Source organism: Amblyomma mixtum, chromosome 7 (assembly GCF_055824585.1).
Source record: "Amblyomma mixtum isolate Tamu chromosome 7, ASM5582458v1, whole genome shotgun sequence".
Taxonomy (NCBI): Eukaryota; Metazoa; Arthropoda; class Arachnida; order Ixodida; family Ixodidae; genus Amblyomma; species Amblyomma mixtum.
In genome coordinates, this window is record NC_143018.1 from 40,516,576 (window position 1) to 40,533,920 (window position 17,345).

The 17,345-nt window shown below is 46.2% G+C and overlaps 1 protein-coding gene across 3 annotated transcripts in view; it reads right to left on the bottom strand.

Moving 5' to 3' along the window:
• Nucleotides 1-17,345, bottom strand: part of LOC149335766 (uncharacterized) — a 143,475-nt gene that overhangs the window by 47,850 nt on the left and 78,280 nt on the right. The window contains exon 1 of one of the 3 annotated variants that reach the window (XM_089554547.1): nucleotides 8,956-9,109. The exons of the other annotated variants lie outside the window; for them this stretch is intronic. Coding sequence (XP_089410673.1) covers nucleotides 8,956-9,058 — 103 coding nt within the window. The 5' untranslated portion in view covers nucleotides 9,059-9,109. Of the gene's footprint in view, nucleotides 1-8,955; nucleotides 9,110-17,345 lie in introns of those variants that run through there. 3 annotated transcript variants of the gene reach the window in all.

Consider the following 17,345-nt stretch of genomic DNA (forward strand, 5'->3'; position numbering starts at 1 on the left):
AAACGACCTCAAAAAGATTTAGCGCAACCTGGAAATGTAAAATTTTTTTAAGAAAGGGTAATTATTGGACGACTTCCTGCACATTGGGGAACCATTCACAGCATACCCCGCTGCCGGTGGCCGCTCCTTCGAAGAGAGCTGTGTTGCTGAAACAAAGGGCATTGACAATTGTTATTTCAATACGTAATCACTGGATCCCATATTTTGTAATAAAGCAATTCTAGCCCGGCAGGCAGGTCTTGAAGGACATCAGACTTGAAATACTGACGCATTATGAAAAACTGACCATAGGGCGCAGTGTAGAATTGAACCTGTGTTACTTGTCGGAGTACTTGCTGAGGACGCCGCGGTGTCTCAGTGGTTATGGTGCTCGGCTACTGACCCGAAAGACGCGGGTTCAATGCCGGCCGCAGCGGTTGAATTTCGATGGAGGCGAAATTCTGGAGGCCCGTGTACTGCGCGAGGTCAGTGCACGTTAAAGAATTCTATATGGTCGAAATTTCTATAGCCCTTCACTACGGCGTCCCTCACAGCCGGAGTCGCTTTGGGACGTTAAACTCCAATAAACCAGTAAACCAAATTTGCTGAGGCGACTCATGACTGTAAAGGTAACATTGGAAGGTAAGCATGCTTGCGACCGTGGAAAGCAGCTGATTCATGACGAAGCAGGTGTATTTTTTCATAAGTTTAAAACAAAAAAAATCATCTTAAGAAAGAAAAAAAGACTAGACATCGTATGTACTCATGTTATTGAAAGTTAGTTAAAAAAAAAACGATGGAAGAAGAAAGTAATTTTCAGCCCGCGCTGCACACCCCACGATGAATTATTACAAACTCGCCCAGCTATCCATCCTTCTTCGAATAATGGTAGCTTGAGAAATTTATAGTGGCAAAGTAGCTATGTGCTACTTTCTTCGGGAAAATAAAAAAAAATCACCCTTGACAAATTCTTCCCAGAAAACCAGAAAAGAGGAAGTGATGATAAAAAGATCCTCTCTCCCACGCCCCCCGTGAATCCGCGAATCCGCTCTTTTGAAGTGATAATCAAGATATCACCAAAAACGTTGGACTGATGATATTGGAAATGGATAAAGTGGCAAAAAACATTTCATGCCAGGGCAGTGGGTTGCCGTTTCCTCGTCTTTGTTGTTAAACAACAAAGCTTGCAAAGGCAAGCTAACCCGTATCTGTGCTGGTTTAGCTTACGACCGATTTCTTAGCACCCCATGCGTGCTCTGAACGAAGCGAATAATTTTCAAGGCAACTTCGTCGCAAAGCGGACTTTGATCTCAGGGGCCAAAATTTGTTTCCAATGCAAATAAACGCCGTGTCTATTCTTTCAGCAAACTCGAAAATGGCCCACATCAGCACTCGCAGAGTTTCTGCGGAAAACAAGGTGTTGTTGCCCACACTTTTAGTTCTGGTCAGATTTTCAGCATGCGGATCTTTTCATTCCAGACTTGCCGTGATTTGCGACGAGATGGGGCGCTCCACACGCCTTGCTGCTCCTAATCCGGTGCTGCTTCAAATTGTGGCAGCTGAGGTGCATTGCATTTCTTTTCTTTCCGAAACAAAACGTCAGAACAAAACGAAGATTTTTTTTTTTCGCACACAGGCGTCAAATATTCTGTCATTTCTTGCGGCGCTTTCGTAATGACGCCGTTTCTTTCGGCGTCCTCCAAATCGGCGAATACATTTCCGCAGCGCAGCTACTAGAAGTTAGTTTTTTTCTTTTACTCCATGAGGAATTTTCGCGCAGCGTTCCACACTTTGGGAGTTCGTTGTTTCCTTTCCTTGGTCTTTCTCAGCAGCGGGCCGTAAACTTTTACCCTTCTGCCACTTCCTTACATCGTTGTTATCAAGTCCTTCCATGGGGCGCCGTTTCCTCTTATTATACTTGGAAATGATTCCGTCCGCAACTTTTTGATGGCCGCCGAAAGAACGAAAGCTGCGTGCTACCTCCGAGGTTCTGCACGGTGCTGGGACGACATATTCTACTTTTTTCTCTCCGTTAGGCACTGATTCATGATAAAGCACCGATGTCGCAGCAGCCATCAAAAACAGGCCCATAGAATCACCATGTCGCGTTTACTTCCCAGCAGTACTAAAAGTGGAAAAGATTTTTTTTTTTTTTTACAAAGAACTTCCATTTTAAGGGAGCAGCAAATTACTTGCCGAAGACGCTGCCGCGATGAGGCTCCGTGAACTTCCCACTGCATGTCATTTCTTTCGCCGCTTTATAACACTGGTCGGTATGTGATACCCTTTTTCTTCCTCGAGCTCAATGGGCGAATTAAACATGGCGGCAGTGATGAGTGCGCGTCTAATCGCTGTACCTCAACGCATGGCTCTTAGTAACTATGTCGAATAAGCTCGGTAGTTTCCTATGTGCGATTGCATACTTCATTCACTGTTTGCTGATATCTAAGAAGAAGATTTCTTTCGAGGAAAAACTCGAAAACACGCAGTCTCTGTGCCCTCCTTCGTGGTGTGGCAGGTGGTGGTGGTGAAAACATTAGTTAAGAAAGGACAGGAGGTATGCTTGGATCAGCCCGTGAGGGACCGATCCTAACAAACACTAGGTGGAGGTCCCTAGTTTGGGACCCCAGTGGCGGTGGCCGCCGCCCGGGCGCGCCCGACTAAGGCCTGTTGGGCCTCTAAGTCGTGGCAGCCGAGCAGGGTCGCCTCCCAGTCCTCCCGGGTTGGGTTGGGGATGGTTTGAGGATAGGAAAAGCACGGACACTGTCTCTACCTCTCGCTCTATGTGGGCATCTAAATTGCGCCGCGAGGGAACGTACAAAGGAAGTGAACGAAAACGAGAGGAGAAAGAAAAAAGTGCAAGCATGTAACACGCACTGATAAACTGAGCACTACAAGGCTAGTATGCTACACTTCCCCTCCACTCATGCCTCCTCCCTCCCTGCTAGCTTGCGTACAAGTATGAGGTATTACTCAGTGGTTGACATTCAGAGGGCGCTTATAGAATATGTCACTAAGCAGTGGCATTCTGAAGAATGCTCATACCATGGTCAACATGGGAAACATTGTCATGGGTCAGCAACTGACGTACTGGAAAGCAGATGCATTGAACACCGTTGGCTTCCGAGAAAGTCAATTACGGTCCTTTCTTAAAAGCGTTTATATAGGCGTCGACATATTGCCCTCTGTATTGCATTGCGCACCTGGTGAAGCCTCGATGGAAGTTGTCACACCAGATGCTCACAGGAGTCAAGCAAGCAATGTGGAAATACTTGGGGCGCGCTTTTTGTACACGTCTAAAGGCCCTCTAATGTACTGACAGCGACATTGATTGTTTGAAGATGCGCACTCACACTGTAATTCAGTGTGTAATCGCTGCTGCCTTGTACGGGCCCGCAGGCACGTTTCAAGCTGTCGTAGAACAGCTTTTTCGCCTGGGGGCATTCAAGCTCGAGTGGAAAATAAATGAATTGAATTGAATTTAACTGAATTATAGGGCCCTCTACCACCCGACTTAATATTCATTATTCTCGCCATCTGGCACTATTCGTGGATGTAAGACTGGGGGAGGGGGGGAGGGGGGCGGAGTGAGAAAATTGCAGAGGAAAACGAGGCTCAACACCATTTTGTTCCCAAAGGAAGTCCAGAAATATTTTACTTGAGTATCCTCACCCTGAGTCACTCGCCCCCTCCAAAAGCGACTCGAAAATCCGCCCCTGCTTGAAATTTTTACGCGGTTAGCTTCTTAAATGCGATGAATTTTAACCTTGTTCTTTGACAACAGGAAATAAGGGCTTGCCGCCCTCGGGCCTGGAGAGAAAAGCTAGCAATCAAAATCAAATAACATATTCTAGTTGAAAAGAAAACGAAACAGTTTGTGAACGAAATATACTAGTAGTTTACTAAAACTCAACCTCAAAACAACCATTTCGAACGCATCGCAGTTATGTAGCATATATAAGAAATCTCCTGGCTTAACCAAGCGGATCTTAGATTTGAAACTACTTCCAATTAACTTGCACATATAGGTGAAGGTTCAATGATCTCACGTCGTACAGGTCCACAAATATATTATATTGGACCCTAAATTCCTAAACCTTAATAAGAACTACGCGGCTAAGCAGCTAGAAACATTTATAACGCTTGGCCTTTGCCATCCGTCAGTCGTGTCTTCATGAACCAGAAGACATTTGTCCATATCCAGTAGCAATTTTTGTTTTCCTTACCTAATAATCTCGGCACTTTCCGGTACTTATAATGCACAAATTTTCTCACCAATACTTCTCTCGTTGAGGCTAATACCAGAACTGTGAAAGGCAGTTCATTCTGCGGCGAGAACAACAAAGCCGAAGGAGTAAAGCAATCGTCAAACATCTCGGCTTGTTGGCCACTGTGCACATCCATTGTGTGCAAAAACCGCAACTCCGGAAAAAACTGTGTTGCGGAATACTAAGTAACAGCGAAAGTAGAGCGACGGAGATTTGTCCTATGGGCTTTACTAATGGCCTAGCAGCCGCGAGCTGGCAGCAGGACCGAGGAACACGCGGGAACAAAACGGCGCTAAGGGGCGAGATTACGAAGAATGGCTCTATTCGCAGTGACATCTACGACTCTTTTCGTCCTCGCGCGCATAATTCTACCGCCCGTCGTGGTAACTCTCTGTCTATGGCGGTAGTCTACTAAGCCCAGCGTCGCAGCTTCTTTCCCAACCAGAATGGCCAATTTTCAATCTAGGCTTAATATAAAAGCGTCCAAGTACCGAGATTGATGAGATCGTGAAAGAACTCTAAGCGCGTGAAATCAGACTGAAGCCCTCCAGTACGACGTGTGTCAATCCTGAAATTTGGGTTATTATGTTAGATATTGTTTAAATAAATTTACCCTTCTCTTTCACGAATTAGACTGGCCGACAGAGAAAGTGCAGGAAACATGATGCAGTTAGACGTACTGTACATAAGCAAAGGATTGGAAAATTCGATTTACTACATCACATCATCTGTAGTGGAGAGCTCGGTCTCGTCTGTCTTGTTAAGGCAGATACGCTATCCCCTCGTTGCTCTGAATACAAATGGACCGATGGCTTTCGCGCCTCGTCTAGGACTCGGCACAGTTGTCCAGTGGATACTCTATACAACACACCGTGCCCGGAATCACAGTCGCATTGTTTGGTGTTTTAGTGTTGTTTATTTTTGTCTAGGTGGCGGCAGGCCTGTTTCTGCTGAGAACAGTGACGAGCAGGGGTGTCTGCGCACGTTTACCTCATTTAGTATGCACCGCGAATTTGGTCCACGTGTGAAGAATTTGTGTTCGTTGAACAATGCCCCTGAAGACTGAGAAGGCGCAATACGACGAAACTGAGAATTTATGTGGCCTTTAGAAAAACACCCTCCTCTCCCAATCCACTTACGCGCTTCGGGGGTTTTCAGCCGAAGATTACCTATTACAGTAGTAGTTAGTAGCCTGATAAATAGAGTAAACTTTCCAGGTTGATGCCCTTTTGCAAATATTCTGAACATTTTCTTCATTTAATTTCGTCATTGAGGTCCTCAACGCAACAAAGTTGTATTTGTACTCGATTTTTAGTATTTTACACCAGTAAAGTGACAGTTCCAACGAGCATACATTTTAAGAGGAGCCGTTGGTATACGTAAACGATATTCGGGAAAAATTGGTAGAATCTTAACGTAGTTCAACCGAGTAAACGTGCGAAACCGTTTGTTCAGCCTTACTGGTTAATGGTTTTGCTTTGCTGGGTCGTCGGCACGTCTGGCGGCGATACTAAACTCAGGTTACGCTCTGATCGAGGTTAAGCTGATCTGATCTGTTAGCGCCGCAGATGGAAGTCGATGAAGACGGCGATGTGCAGTGCACAGCGCGAGACTGCGCTGCAGTTTAACACGGGCTGGACCAACATTGTGAACTTGTTGTTTCTTCAAAATACCATATCAGCAAAATTATTGTTCACCTAAAGGAATTGTATGCCCAGACCGAGTTTGAGACGGAGTGGCAACCGCTGCTATTGTTGTCCTCTTTGTTGTGCTATTCTAGTGTATCGTTTCCTAAGCGTGCCCTATTATGATGTAGTAGTGATGTGTCCTGTGCTGCGTCTGTTCTCGTGCTTGGTTGTCTAGGAGTGTCCTGTTAAACATTGTGTTGATTTGCGATTGTTTTCTTCATGGTCTGTAATAGTTCAAGCACATAGCACTTTGCTCCACTTTAATGATTACAATGTTTAGAGGCCTTTTCCCTACTGTGGGCTTCGTTATGCGCTTGCTGATTACAGCTGTTGGGCATCAGACGGAAGCTGTGCTTGTGCGTGAGTGCTTTTACACAGTTGGAGCAAAGGGCAGGCAGGTTCTGTAGGTGTGTGGCTAGTGCTTTGCCACATTTCTGACAGTTTCACGAAGAGAACTTATGACGCCGCCTGCGTTTGGTTCTAGAAATACCTTCATGCGTATTGCCACCTAGCAAGTTTACATACAAATAAAATTTTTTAATCAGTAAACATATTTCTTTCATAAACTTGTACTTCTTTTTTGTCTTTTGCGCATCACAGCTTTAGTTGACGGCGCGCTAATCAGCCCAGTATCAGTGTTTAATGTAAAGAGATGACGAGAAGCCCGAATACTTTACATGTACGATTTAAAATTTTAAGAAAAATTCTTCCTGCGTTAACTTAGGGGCATTGCCTAATAACATAGATTTTGCCGCGTCGATTAGCTGCAGTTTACGGATGTAGGATAGGCGGGAGCAAGTTACGGCGAATGGACAGAGTCGTATAGGTCAGTTAGTTTATAGTTCACGGTGCATTTGAGATGTAGTGAACCCATGGGCTTGGTTGCAGAAATCCAAGAAAGATCACTAAATTTCATTGTGTAGACAAAATACATTGCTTCTCCGGTATGCTTCACATACACAAGCTCAGCCCACAGCGCGAATCGATGCTGCCAGAATTTCCCTGAACGCAGGTTGATCCACTACTGAGCATTGAGTCAGCACGCAAATAGACGGCACTCCTTTTGTAATATCGGGAGCTCAACAAGCCCCACGCATCATGTTGACCGGCTTCGCACTCTATACGAGGAAAGAAGTTCTTTTTTGTGTTGTTACCATGCAAGCGCAGGGCGCATTCTTAGGCGGATCAGTTATACGGACATCGCATACCTAGCCCCTCGAAACTCGTAACTCAATGACTGACTCGTTGGGATGAAAAAATCTTACTGAAGATGCTCATCTTGTGGGCATAGAATGGAGCCTGGCTTCGTTCATCAGCACCAGAGGTCAGGAGATCCCGTTGTGTGTGAAAGGCAGCCGGACCCGCAGAAAATGTCACGCCCAAGCATACGGTAAGACTGAAAAGCGTAATACGTTCTATAAAATTGCTTTGTGATCTTTCAGTCTGCATGAAGAAGAGATAGACATACTTTAGGTTGAAGTCGAAGAGGCAGACCTCACCAACACTACTCTTGTTTCGAAGGGGTGGTGGTGGAATTAGGCAATCAAAAATTGAATTCAGCTCCTATATCAAAGCGCAATGTTGAAGATGAACAGTGAAGCTCAACAGCAATTGGTAGTATACAACTCGCCAGCATCGTTTAATTACACGAAACAAGATAAACGACCTCTATGATAAAACGACTACGCCTGCGGTGGCTAATAAGACTGCCATCCGTTCGACAGGTGAAGCATTTTGAACAAACATACGAAACACTTCACGATGGTTCAACAGCGCAAACAAACAGTACAGAGTTCTGTGTGTGCCCTCTCTTTCTCTGTCCTGTTTGCTTGCGCTGTTGAACCATCACGAATTGTTTCCAACTACCCCAATCTGCAGTTCTTCTTCAGTTACGAAACGCGCACATAGAATGCAGAGAATAAAACGTTAGCACATAGCCCCAGAGCCTGAATTGTGAAGTGATGTTGGCCTTGTTTTTCTTTCGTTAGGAGTGTGTGCGGGAGGAGCTGTTAAAATGCAGAATGCGCTTCTATTTGAACTTTATTCGCAAAAAAAAAGGGGCAGCTTGTTTGCTCATCGGAGCATTTTGCACTGAAGGAGAACGCTCGCCCATTGAAATCCTCCCTCACATGAGCCTCGGTTAGATCAAACTAGTAAGAGAATTTTTTTTTTGCTTTTTTTCTTGTCCGATGTAATATTTTAAGCATTTTTATCAGTGCCTTCTGTTTCATTGCAACTTTGCGGAGATGTCAGTTCTAGTGCTTTCTTATTATAATACCGCCAAGGTAGACAAGGATAGGGGAAGTGGGTGCCATGACACAGTGCGCACATATTTAAAATGATAGCGGCTTCCACGCCACAGCACTTTAATCTGATTATTTGTGAAGACTGTACAAACTGCTTTTGTCAGATCCCTAATACTGTGGGGCGTGTTATCACAGTCTTCCCTTTTTATTCGCGTGGAAGGCAGGTTTTCGCCGCCTTCCGCGTCGTGTTTCGACACCGTAACATTATTAGCCGACGTAATATTAGGAACCTGATGGGAGGCGCTCAAACCACTACAGACAGTTCGGGCGTTACTTCAATTCTCAAGCAACACAAGTTTTTCAAAACACGGCTATGATTCGATATACTGGTGTAGTGATTAATAATAAGTCTTCTGTCTCCATTGCCAAAAATCGTGTCCTATTTCTTCCCACTCCCCCTTCCTCAGTAGAGAGTAGCGCCGTAGAGAATTATCACACTGGCCCACCTGTCTACCTATCCTTCTTATTGCATCTCTTTCCCTTTTCGCCTAAATTAGACGGAGACTGCTGAAAACCAGTAACTGATTCACTCTAGCCAACTTGGCATAATCTCGGCTCTCTACTCTTCTTTCCTTTACTAAATTAATTGTGTTACAATTAGCAATTTCGTTGTACAATATTGAAAGCTATCAAATGAAAGCGGCAAGAAGAAGTGTGGACGGCCTACATAAATAATAAACTAGAAAAAATGTTAGAAAACATTTTCGCACTCACCGTGCCGTGGTTCGCCAATGCTTCCTCCAGTCTCCCAAATCCAAATTATTGTTAGGAAAAGAAGTTTCCAATCGGGAGAACAGAGCATGCAGCTTGAGCACATTGCTGCTGCACTATATCCACGGAACAGTGCAGCACGGGGTTTAGGCCAGAAGACTTTGTTGTCTCTTTTTCCTCGGTGAAGGAAAAGTTCCCGCAGGGAGAGACGAGAATAGAGCGGACAGACGCTCGCTGTTCGATCGCTGGCACGGGCCACACTGCCGCGCGCTTTGGTTGCCGAAGCTGCGTGCGGCGACGGTCGGTGCATGCAGCGCCACACCGCGGACACGGAGATGGGGAGCGGCGCAGGTGAAAAGGGAAAGTTGGGGAAGGTTTTCCCTTCAACATCTTTAACCACCGCGTGAGTTGGCAGTGGATAATGAAATAACAACGCTAGGAGCGAGGCGCATAGAAAGAGAAGCGAGGAAGGTTCCCTCTCTCCTTCACTAGCACATTATCGTCATCATCGTCGTAGTAGGATCAGGCATATTACAAACACACTATGGGAGCAAGAACAGTGAGCGTAAAAAAGGAAACTGACATACCCAGCAATTCTGGGCAAAAGCATTTTTCAAGGGGTAAGAGTTTATGAACGCAATTTTTTTTCGCATATTCTAAGATTTCTCTATAATCATCAATATATCGGCGGATGTTACTACGACAGGCTTACATTTTTTTTTCTTCTTAACGTTTTTGATGTCGTCACGAATGTTCCCCAGTTGTTTTCTAAGGTCTATACTGCTCGATGCGAACGATGGAAACACTTTAAAAGGAAGTTTTTTCTATGCATCCGAAGAAGACACCATTATCTTCAATATTTACATAAGAGCACCTTATAAAACTCGAATATTCTAAATTTTTTTCAAAGAATGCTAAACATGCGCAATAATTTATTTCACCTAGGTTCCGTACCATGCACTAGCACCGCTCAGAGCACGGGTGTCGTCACCAAAATGTGTGTGAGTGTGCACATCTTTTGGGAATAGAAAGGTGCATAATCTCTGCGTCAAATAATGCGGATATTTTCGTGCTCCAAGCTAATTTTTGTTTTCTTTTTAATCGGTGGGTCCGGATGGTGTAACAATCAGTACCTTGCCAAAGGACAGATTTTATTGTCTTTTCTGTTTTCTTAATTGATCATTACGTTCTAAACTATGATCTTTAAACTAGATTGACATACAAGAATAGCAATCTGAATTTAGTCAAGTCTGCTACCCAACGAAAGAATGAGCCAAAATACATGCGGAGTCTACTGGCAGCGGTTGTCAGGAATGGTTATTGTTATATAAAAAAATCAAGGTCCTCTGAGAAACAAGTTCAGTGTGCATCATTAAGGCCGTTTTGGGTTTATTCAATATATCTCTGTCAAGCTTGTTCTTTTCAGAACATCAAACATTTTCAATGCATAGGGTTGGTTTGGTTTGGTTTGGTTTATGGGGTTTTAACATCCCAAAGCTACTCGGGCTAACAGGGACGCCGTAGTGGAGGGCTCCGGAAATTTCGACCACCTGGGGTTCTTTAACGTGCACTGACATCGCGTAGTATACGGGCCTCTCTAATTTCGTCTCAATCAAAATTCGACCGCCGCAGCCGGAATCGAACCCTTGTCTTTCGGGTCAGCAGCCGAGCGCCGTAACCACTGAGCCACCGCGGCGGCCCGGTCCTATAGAGAATCAGAGTAAAACCATCAATTTCCAATGTTGCGTCATTCATCTGTGCTGCTTGGGCAATAGTTCTCCGTAGGAACAACGAGTGGTTGTTGGCGACGCCGACGTCACTAGGAATGTGGTATTCCAGGTTTGCCTGTCGACTTGACGTCAAGCTGCACTTGAGCGCTGGCGCGGCTGAGACCAAAACTTCCTGTACACAATTATGTATAACCAATTATAAACACTGTGCACTGTTGGTTTGAGCTCCTTTTCATCATTACTAGGCTTGTAGGCCTGTTTCAAGACAAAAAAGACAGACAACCGAAAATTTTTTGCCCGTATCCCCTTTAACCCTCAAGACTTTTGTACTCCTCCCTCCCTCCCTCCCTCCCTCCCTCCCTCCCTCCCTCCCTCCCTCCCTCCCTCCCTCCCTCCCTCCCTCCCTCCCTCCCTCCCTCCCTCCCTCCCTCCCTCCCTCCCTCCCTCCCTTTTGTTTTGTCTCTCGCTTGCTATGAAGTAAACTGCATCGTCGTTATTGAAGTTCATGCGTAAGCCTGACGTATTGTTCTGTTTAGTGGAACAAATTATTCAAGTGTACAATGTCGGGCTTGTTGGTGCATATACAGGTTGTCAGTCGAAAGCGAACAAGCCCAACCTCAAGAAAAAGAACCTGCAGCGCTTGTGTTTGCTGTTCTCTTTGTGTTTCCGCTCATCTTACAGTCAGAATGACAATATACTATACTCAGCGTCTGTTTGAGAAAAGTCGGGTGTGGCTGGCCTTCAAGTACAGTAGGCTTTTTCAGCGTCTGCTAAGACCTCTATGCGTAAAAACACGGAACATGTCAGCTCTCACCATCCGCATAATAAGCGATAAATCAAAGAGTGGCAAATAACGTTTATTTTAGACTTGCATGCTAATTTACACAATTCATTAGCCCCTTTCATTGTTCAGTAAGGTTCCTGGAGGGTTACAAAAAGCAAAAATTTTATTTCAGACCGGTCATAACAATAAGAATTCTCTCAGAAACTTCCGCATCGAGCAGGCTTGAATGCTTTGACTCACTGGCTTTAATCAGTCTGCATATTTGGGCTGCTGTATTCGTCTACCCTTTTCATGCTTTATGCTCGTCTACACTTACATTGCATTAATTCGTTGTACTGTGCGGTTATATGACGGTTATCTGACAGCAGTTAATAGCCGGGACCATTAAGTTCCCATCATTTTTAAAATAGAGTACAGAATGATGGCAATCAATTTTCAGCCCGCAATACAAGCTCTAATATAAGCTCGGAGACAATATATCACGTTCGCTTGAGCGTCGTTGCTCACTTGTTTTGAATAAAGCCTGTTGAAATTTGCCTGCATTTTTATATGTTATCAGATATAGAGATGTGGCGGTGTGGTGAGTACGAATGAAACTGCCGCCGCTGATAACGACGATAGGATTTCGCCGATGACGACACTCTTCAGCTATCACTGTAGAATGTATTGTTCACACAAATGCAGACATGCAGGTGATTGGAAAATACAATGGCGTACCCAGGTCGAATTGGTTGTTTCTAGTTAGTGTACTGAGTTTTCGCAGACGCGATCACCTACAGAAGGGTTTCTTATAACACCACCCCTGACGTACACGTGCCGTCAGAAGTAAATGGAAGGCAACAGCAAAGGAAAAATTTAATCATAACCCCCTGAATTCATGCATCCTTGAATACATATGTGCAGCCTAATTGTGATTTTGCGAATTGCAGTTTGCACCAACAAACATGGACCATTATGCTTTAGACTTTAAAGAAATTAATTTTTTTTTGACAAAGTCGCCTTCCATTTACTTTTGACAGCGAGTGTACATCCGGGTGCCAATGGAAGACGGTGTGAAGAAGGTGCGCTGACCCGGGGTCTGTGCACTGGTGGGGAAACGATGCCATTCCATGGTATCTAGGTCAAGGACCCGCATGCCTAACCAATCGTTCGAGAAACCAAAGATGTACTTGCGGTTACCTAAAACGCAAGCTGTCTTGCTGTAAAGTGATGCCTTGTCACCGAACACCTGCGCATGGCTCCATGTCAAGGTACTGGGGGACAAAGCGGTAAAGGGCGTTGTTCAATGCCCGGATGAACGCCCCCCCCCCCCCCCCCCCCCCCCCACAGGTACGCCCATTGTCTGTACGTTACCACGGCACGGCGGAAAATGTCAGTCAGCCCATCGTCAGGAAGATGCCTCTGCACTGTATCCCACTGGCATGATGCGCTATCGAAGATGAGCACGTCGACGAGGTTCCGTAAGTTGCGAGTCCTGGACGCATTGGAGCTGTCGAACGAGTAGGCCTTGCCGTTATTTAGACAACCCTTTGGGTAACGCCTTACGGGGATCGGTCTCTGTAGCGTTAGTGGCGGCGTCATGCGGCGTTTTTAGGAAGCAGTAAGACCATGGTAGGTGTCCGTGGCAAGTGCGGACGCAGCACATTGAAGGGTGACTGCGTCACATATGCGAACATCCTTGATAATCTATGATGAAAAAATGATTGAGAGTTCGGACAAGAATATATGTTGCTGCTGTCACCAAGAAAAAAGAAAGCGTAAAAAGCCGTCACAAAGTGTACCGAAGAGGACAGAAAGTCCCTTCAGCCATTAGCTGTGTGTTGCTGAGAGAGAAGTGCTTTTTTGATGCTGCAAACCACGTGTTTAATAATTTCCAGTTGAAGACAGCTTTAATGTGATCGGCCATTGCGGATCCAATTGACAGGAACTCTATTTTAGGCATCCTTAAAAAAAAAGGCATGTCAAATGCTCTGTCACACCGTTTTAGCGGCGCCGCACGGAGCTGCCCATGAGAGAGCCAGAGGACTCGGGCTGTGACTGGCTTGACACTGACCTTCCTTTGTTCCTCCGGGTTAAATTACTAGGGCCGTTCCGAAAACAGGGTCCGACCAGCGTCAGGCTAGTCACAGCCCGAGCGGGCTACGGCTTCCTCTTATCGGTGGCGCTCGGATTTCGTTTCGACGCTGATTTTGGCTCCGCTATATGGCTGTTTCTTAGCCGCATAGCAGAGCAGTTATAGCACCCAATAACCTATGTAAGGTAGGGAGAAGTGTTGTCCTCACCTTGCGAAACTTTTTGGTGTTTTTAGAGGTGCCATAAAGGCTCCATAATAGGGCATGAAAGCAAACTTACTTTCCGGTTACCTTTCGCAAATTCGGTAGTCACTGATTTGTTCGTAGCGTGAGCTGCGCACTTTGTCGTAAATTAACGACTGTGGTCCATCGGTGTATGCTTTATTACGTATGTATTCTACGAAGTGCAACACAGATGCTCGTGTACTGTGTTATGTCAGTGCACGTTAAAGAACCCCTGGTGGCCGAAATTTCCGGAGCCCTTCACTACGGCGCCCCTCATAGCCTGAGTCGCTTTGGGACGTTAAGCACCCATAAACTACCAACTGCAACACAGACATATAATTTTTGCCTATTTTTACAAAATATGCTTTGCCCCCAACGGGAAATATGTCAATAAAAAGCATACAAAATATGTCTGTTCTTCGTGCACGGCCTTACTGCGCCTAGCAATGCTGACCAGTAGAGCGACCACTGTTGACATGCCAAAGCAGAAACGGCAAGGTGTGTAAAAGCAAGCAGTAAAGAAAATGACAATGTATTTCAGGAAGAAATTGCAAGAAAAGTCTAGGGAACGTCACCGTCACACAATAGCCGGAGGGCAAGAAGATCTATTTCTAGAACGCATTCTGATAATGGAGCACACTCTGTTCGGACTGCCTGCAATAACATTCGTAACCAAATGCTCACAGGCGGTGAGTCGAGCCAAATCTTGTCTCTTACGCAGCGTTTGAAGGAGGGAGGAGCGGCTCTGCCACTAAAACAGTACACGATTGCGGGGAAGGCAGAAAATTCAAACATATCGCGTATTCAGTCTATAAGCAGTGGCCGGCTCTAGAACTGCCTAGTGGGTAGCGAATCATGGGACAAAACAGGACCGAACTCCGTCTGGGTACAGTGTCAGTCATTCGAATATGCCTGAAAAAATTATCTGCATGTCCATGCAGAGAACTTCATGTGCGCTCATTGTAAGGATGAGTAATATGTTTATTCTGGAAGGCTGTCCAATTTCGCCACATGTCCGGTTGCACACTGCCCCATCGGGCGCGGCAAAATTCCTTCAGCGGGCCTTTTCAGATTTTATGGCCGTGAGGTCGGGACCTTCGGGAATAATTCGGTGTGAATCAAATTTAAAGCGCAACTTTAAAAGGCCAGCGTAGCGTTCCTGTTTCACTCGGTTCCCTCCATCGAGACCCCGTGGCGGTCACTGCAAAAGCGGCCCGCCCTTCGCAACTGGTCGTCACATCAGTCAGCATTCTAAACCACGATTCCCGGATCCTCCGGCTGTGTCTGAGCGCCGTTAACCACTCAGCAACAACGGACAACAATTTGCCGACAAGAGGAGTTGCAAATACAGCCGCTAATATTATTTCTGCATTAAAACGGGCAGCGGGAAATTGCGGCACGTAAATAATGAAGGCAGATAGCGCTACGCTGAGGGATAAAGGTAAAACATGGAAAGCATTGCTGGGCTCCCCGTGCCCCTCTGGCGAAGAAGAAGAGATTGAAAGCGCTGCAGACGGAGCCCTACGTGGAACTACCGCGTGTGTTTATGTGCCTTAATTAACACGATATCGTTAAGGGCCCCGTGTCGCAGAAAAGCCGGGGTCGGCGTCGGCGGCGTTGGCCGTGAGCGAAAAATCCCAGAAGCATAAATAAATAAGTCTTTCGTGTCGTAGCTTGGATTCGCCTACAAGGTTTTAACTGATCTAGTGTACTGACTACCAGGACGTCATGTCGTAAACAGAACTAGTCATGCAGGCTTTCGTCGATGCGGAAATGCGGCTACCGCGTTTGCCGCCTGCTCTGCAAGGTTCTACGCATAATGAGGAGGTGTGTGTGTGTGTGTGGGGGGGGGGGGGGGGGGGGGGGTACAAAGAGAATTTATTGTGTACTGAAAAGACTTGTACAGTACCAACATGACGTCCCCAAAAGGGTTCTAAAAAACCGAACAAAGAATGCTGTTCTCTGCGTAGACAATGAAAACAGTGCGGGGGTGGGGCACTATGTCGCCCCGACAAAATGAACGAGGAATTAAAGACCAGGGCGCCCTGTTGATCGCCCCTCAAAGAGGTGAGGGCGGATACGCACTCTGCTCAGGAAAAAGAGGGTGGGGGGTACATATGTACATACAACCGGAAAGAAAAAGGACACTCCGTCAAAGCACAAATCACACAGCCGGAGAGGCAGACAAAATCCAAGGAGGGAGGGGGCTAGTAGGGCACGAGAAGCTTCTCGAGCCTACCCTCCCTCAGCACATAAAAGCGTCACAGCCGTTCGAACTATACATACTGCTGGATCAACCAGTTGCTTTCACGCACACGCGCCCCTGCGCCATCATGTAAAGCACGCGTGAGTGCCCCGACCGTGTTTTAATTTCTAATTCCAGTGCTCAGTTGCATCATTGCGACCGAAGGCTAGCACTTCACGCTCAAGTGCGATGCCTCACAACCCAAATATCTCTTAGTTTGGGGTTGAGATTAAAAAAACAACAACAAATGACATGACGGTTACCACGTGTCAACGCGATATTCAGCGACAGCTGTTAATGCGATATGTTGTGGTTGAGAATATGAGCGCGACCTTTTATCTGTGATAGTTCTATGGCGCTCTTTTCAGTATCCCACACAGTCGTTTACGCACCAGCGTATGCAGGTCGTTCGGTCGAAAATCCATCGGCGTCGTACTTGCAGCTGCAGGTACCGCACATCGGATAAAAGTCTATCTTGCCAACCGTTTGCCGCAGAATATTCCCGGTGGTGCAACACCATTCACCTTTTACAGCAGCATGAACTTACTAGAAAGCTCGTGGCAGGAATTCGAACTGGCGGCCTATAATCGGGTCTCCGGGTTTCTAACGAGAGGTGTGAGACAGTTACTGCAACTTCCTTACCTCAAATCGAATTTTTGTTTCCTTCATTACGGTACCCCTTTCTCTCTCTCTGCTATCACTCCTACCTACCTCCCGTTCCTTACGGCGGGGTTCGGGTGTCCATCGAAATGTGAAACAATTACTGAATTTCGTCTCCTCAAAAATGCGTTGCGTTCAAAGCTGTTTCCAACGGGCAAGGCGTCGCACCAAACGGGCGATGGCGTTCTCTGTATTCCCTGGCAGCGCTGCAACACGCTGTCGCGTCCCACTCCTTAAGGCAAAGCTTAAGCGTCTTCCAATATTTTTATTTGTTTGTTTGTTTGCTTATGACTACTTTTTTTACTTACGCCACGTTAATGTAATGGAGAACAGCGAACTATGGTTCCCGAAACTCCCCAGTGCCGTCACGCGCCAACGCCGCGCTCGTCTGAACCGACAGCAGACAGAAGCAAGCACAGAGTTGGATGGTTGCGAGTGACAGAAGGATGAAAAGGAAAAGTGCACGGGCCTGCCAACTGGCTCAAGCCGAGCCACCACCGCTGCCACGTGCAGATAGGAGAGAGTTGAAAGATAAGAGGACAGAGTAAAAGAGAGAGTAAAGACGCGCGTCGCAACAACCCCGTCTGCCGGAACGGACGCTGGCTGAAACAACAGATACACGGCCGCAGCCCGAAGGCTGCAAACCGAATGCCTCCCCTCGTGCTTATAAAGCACAC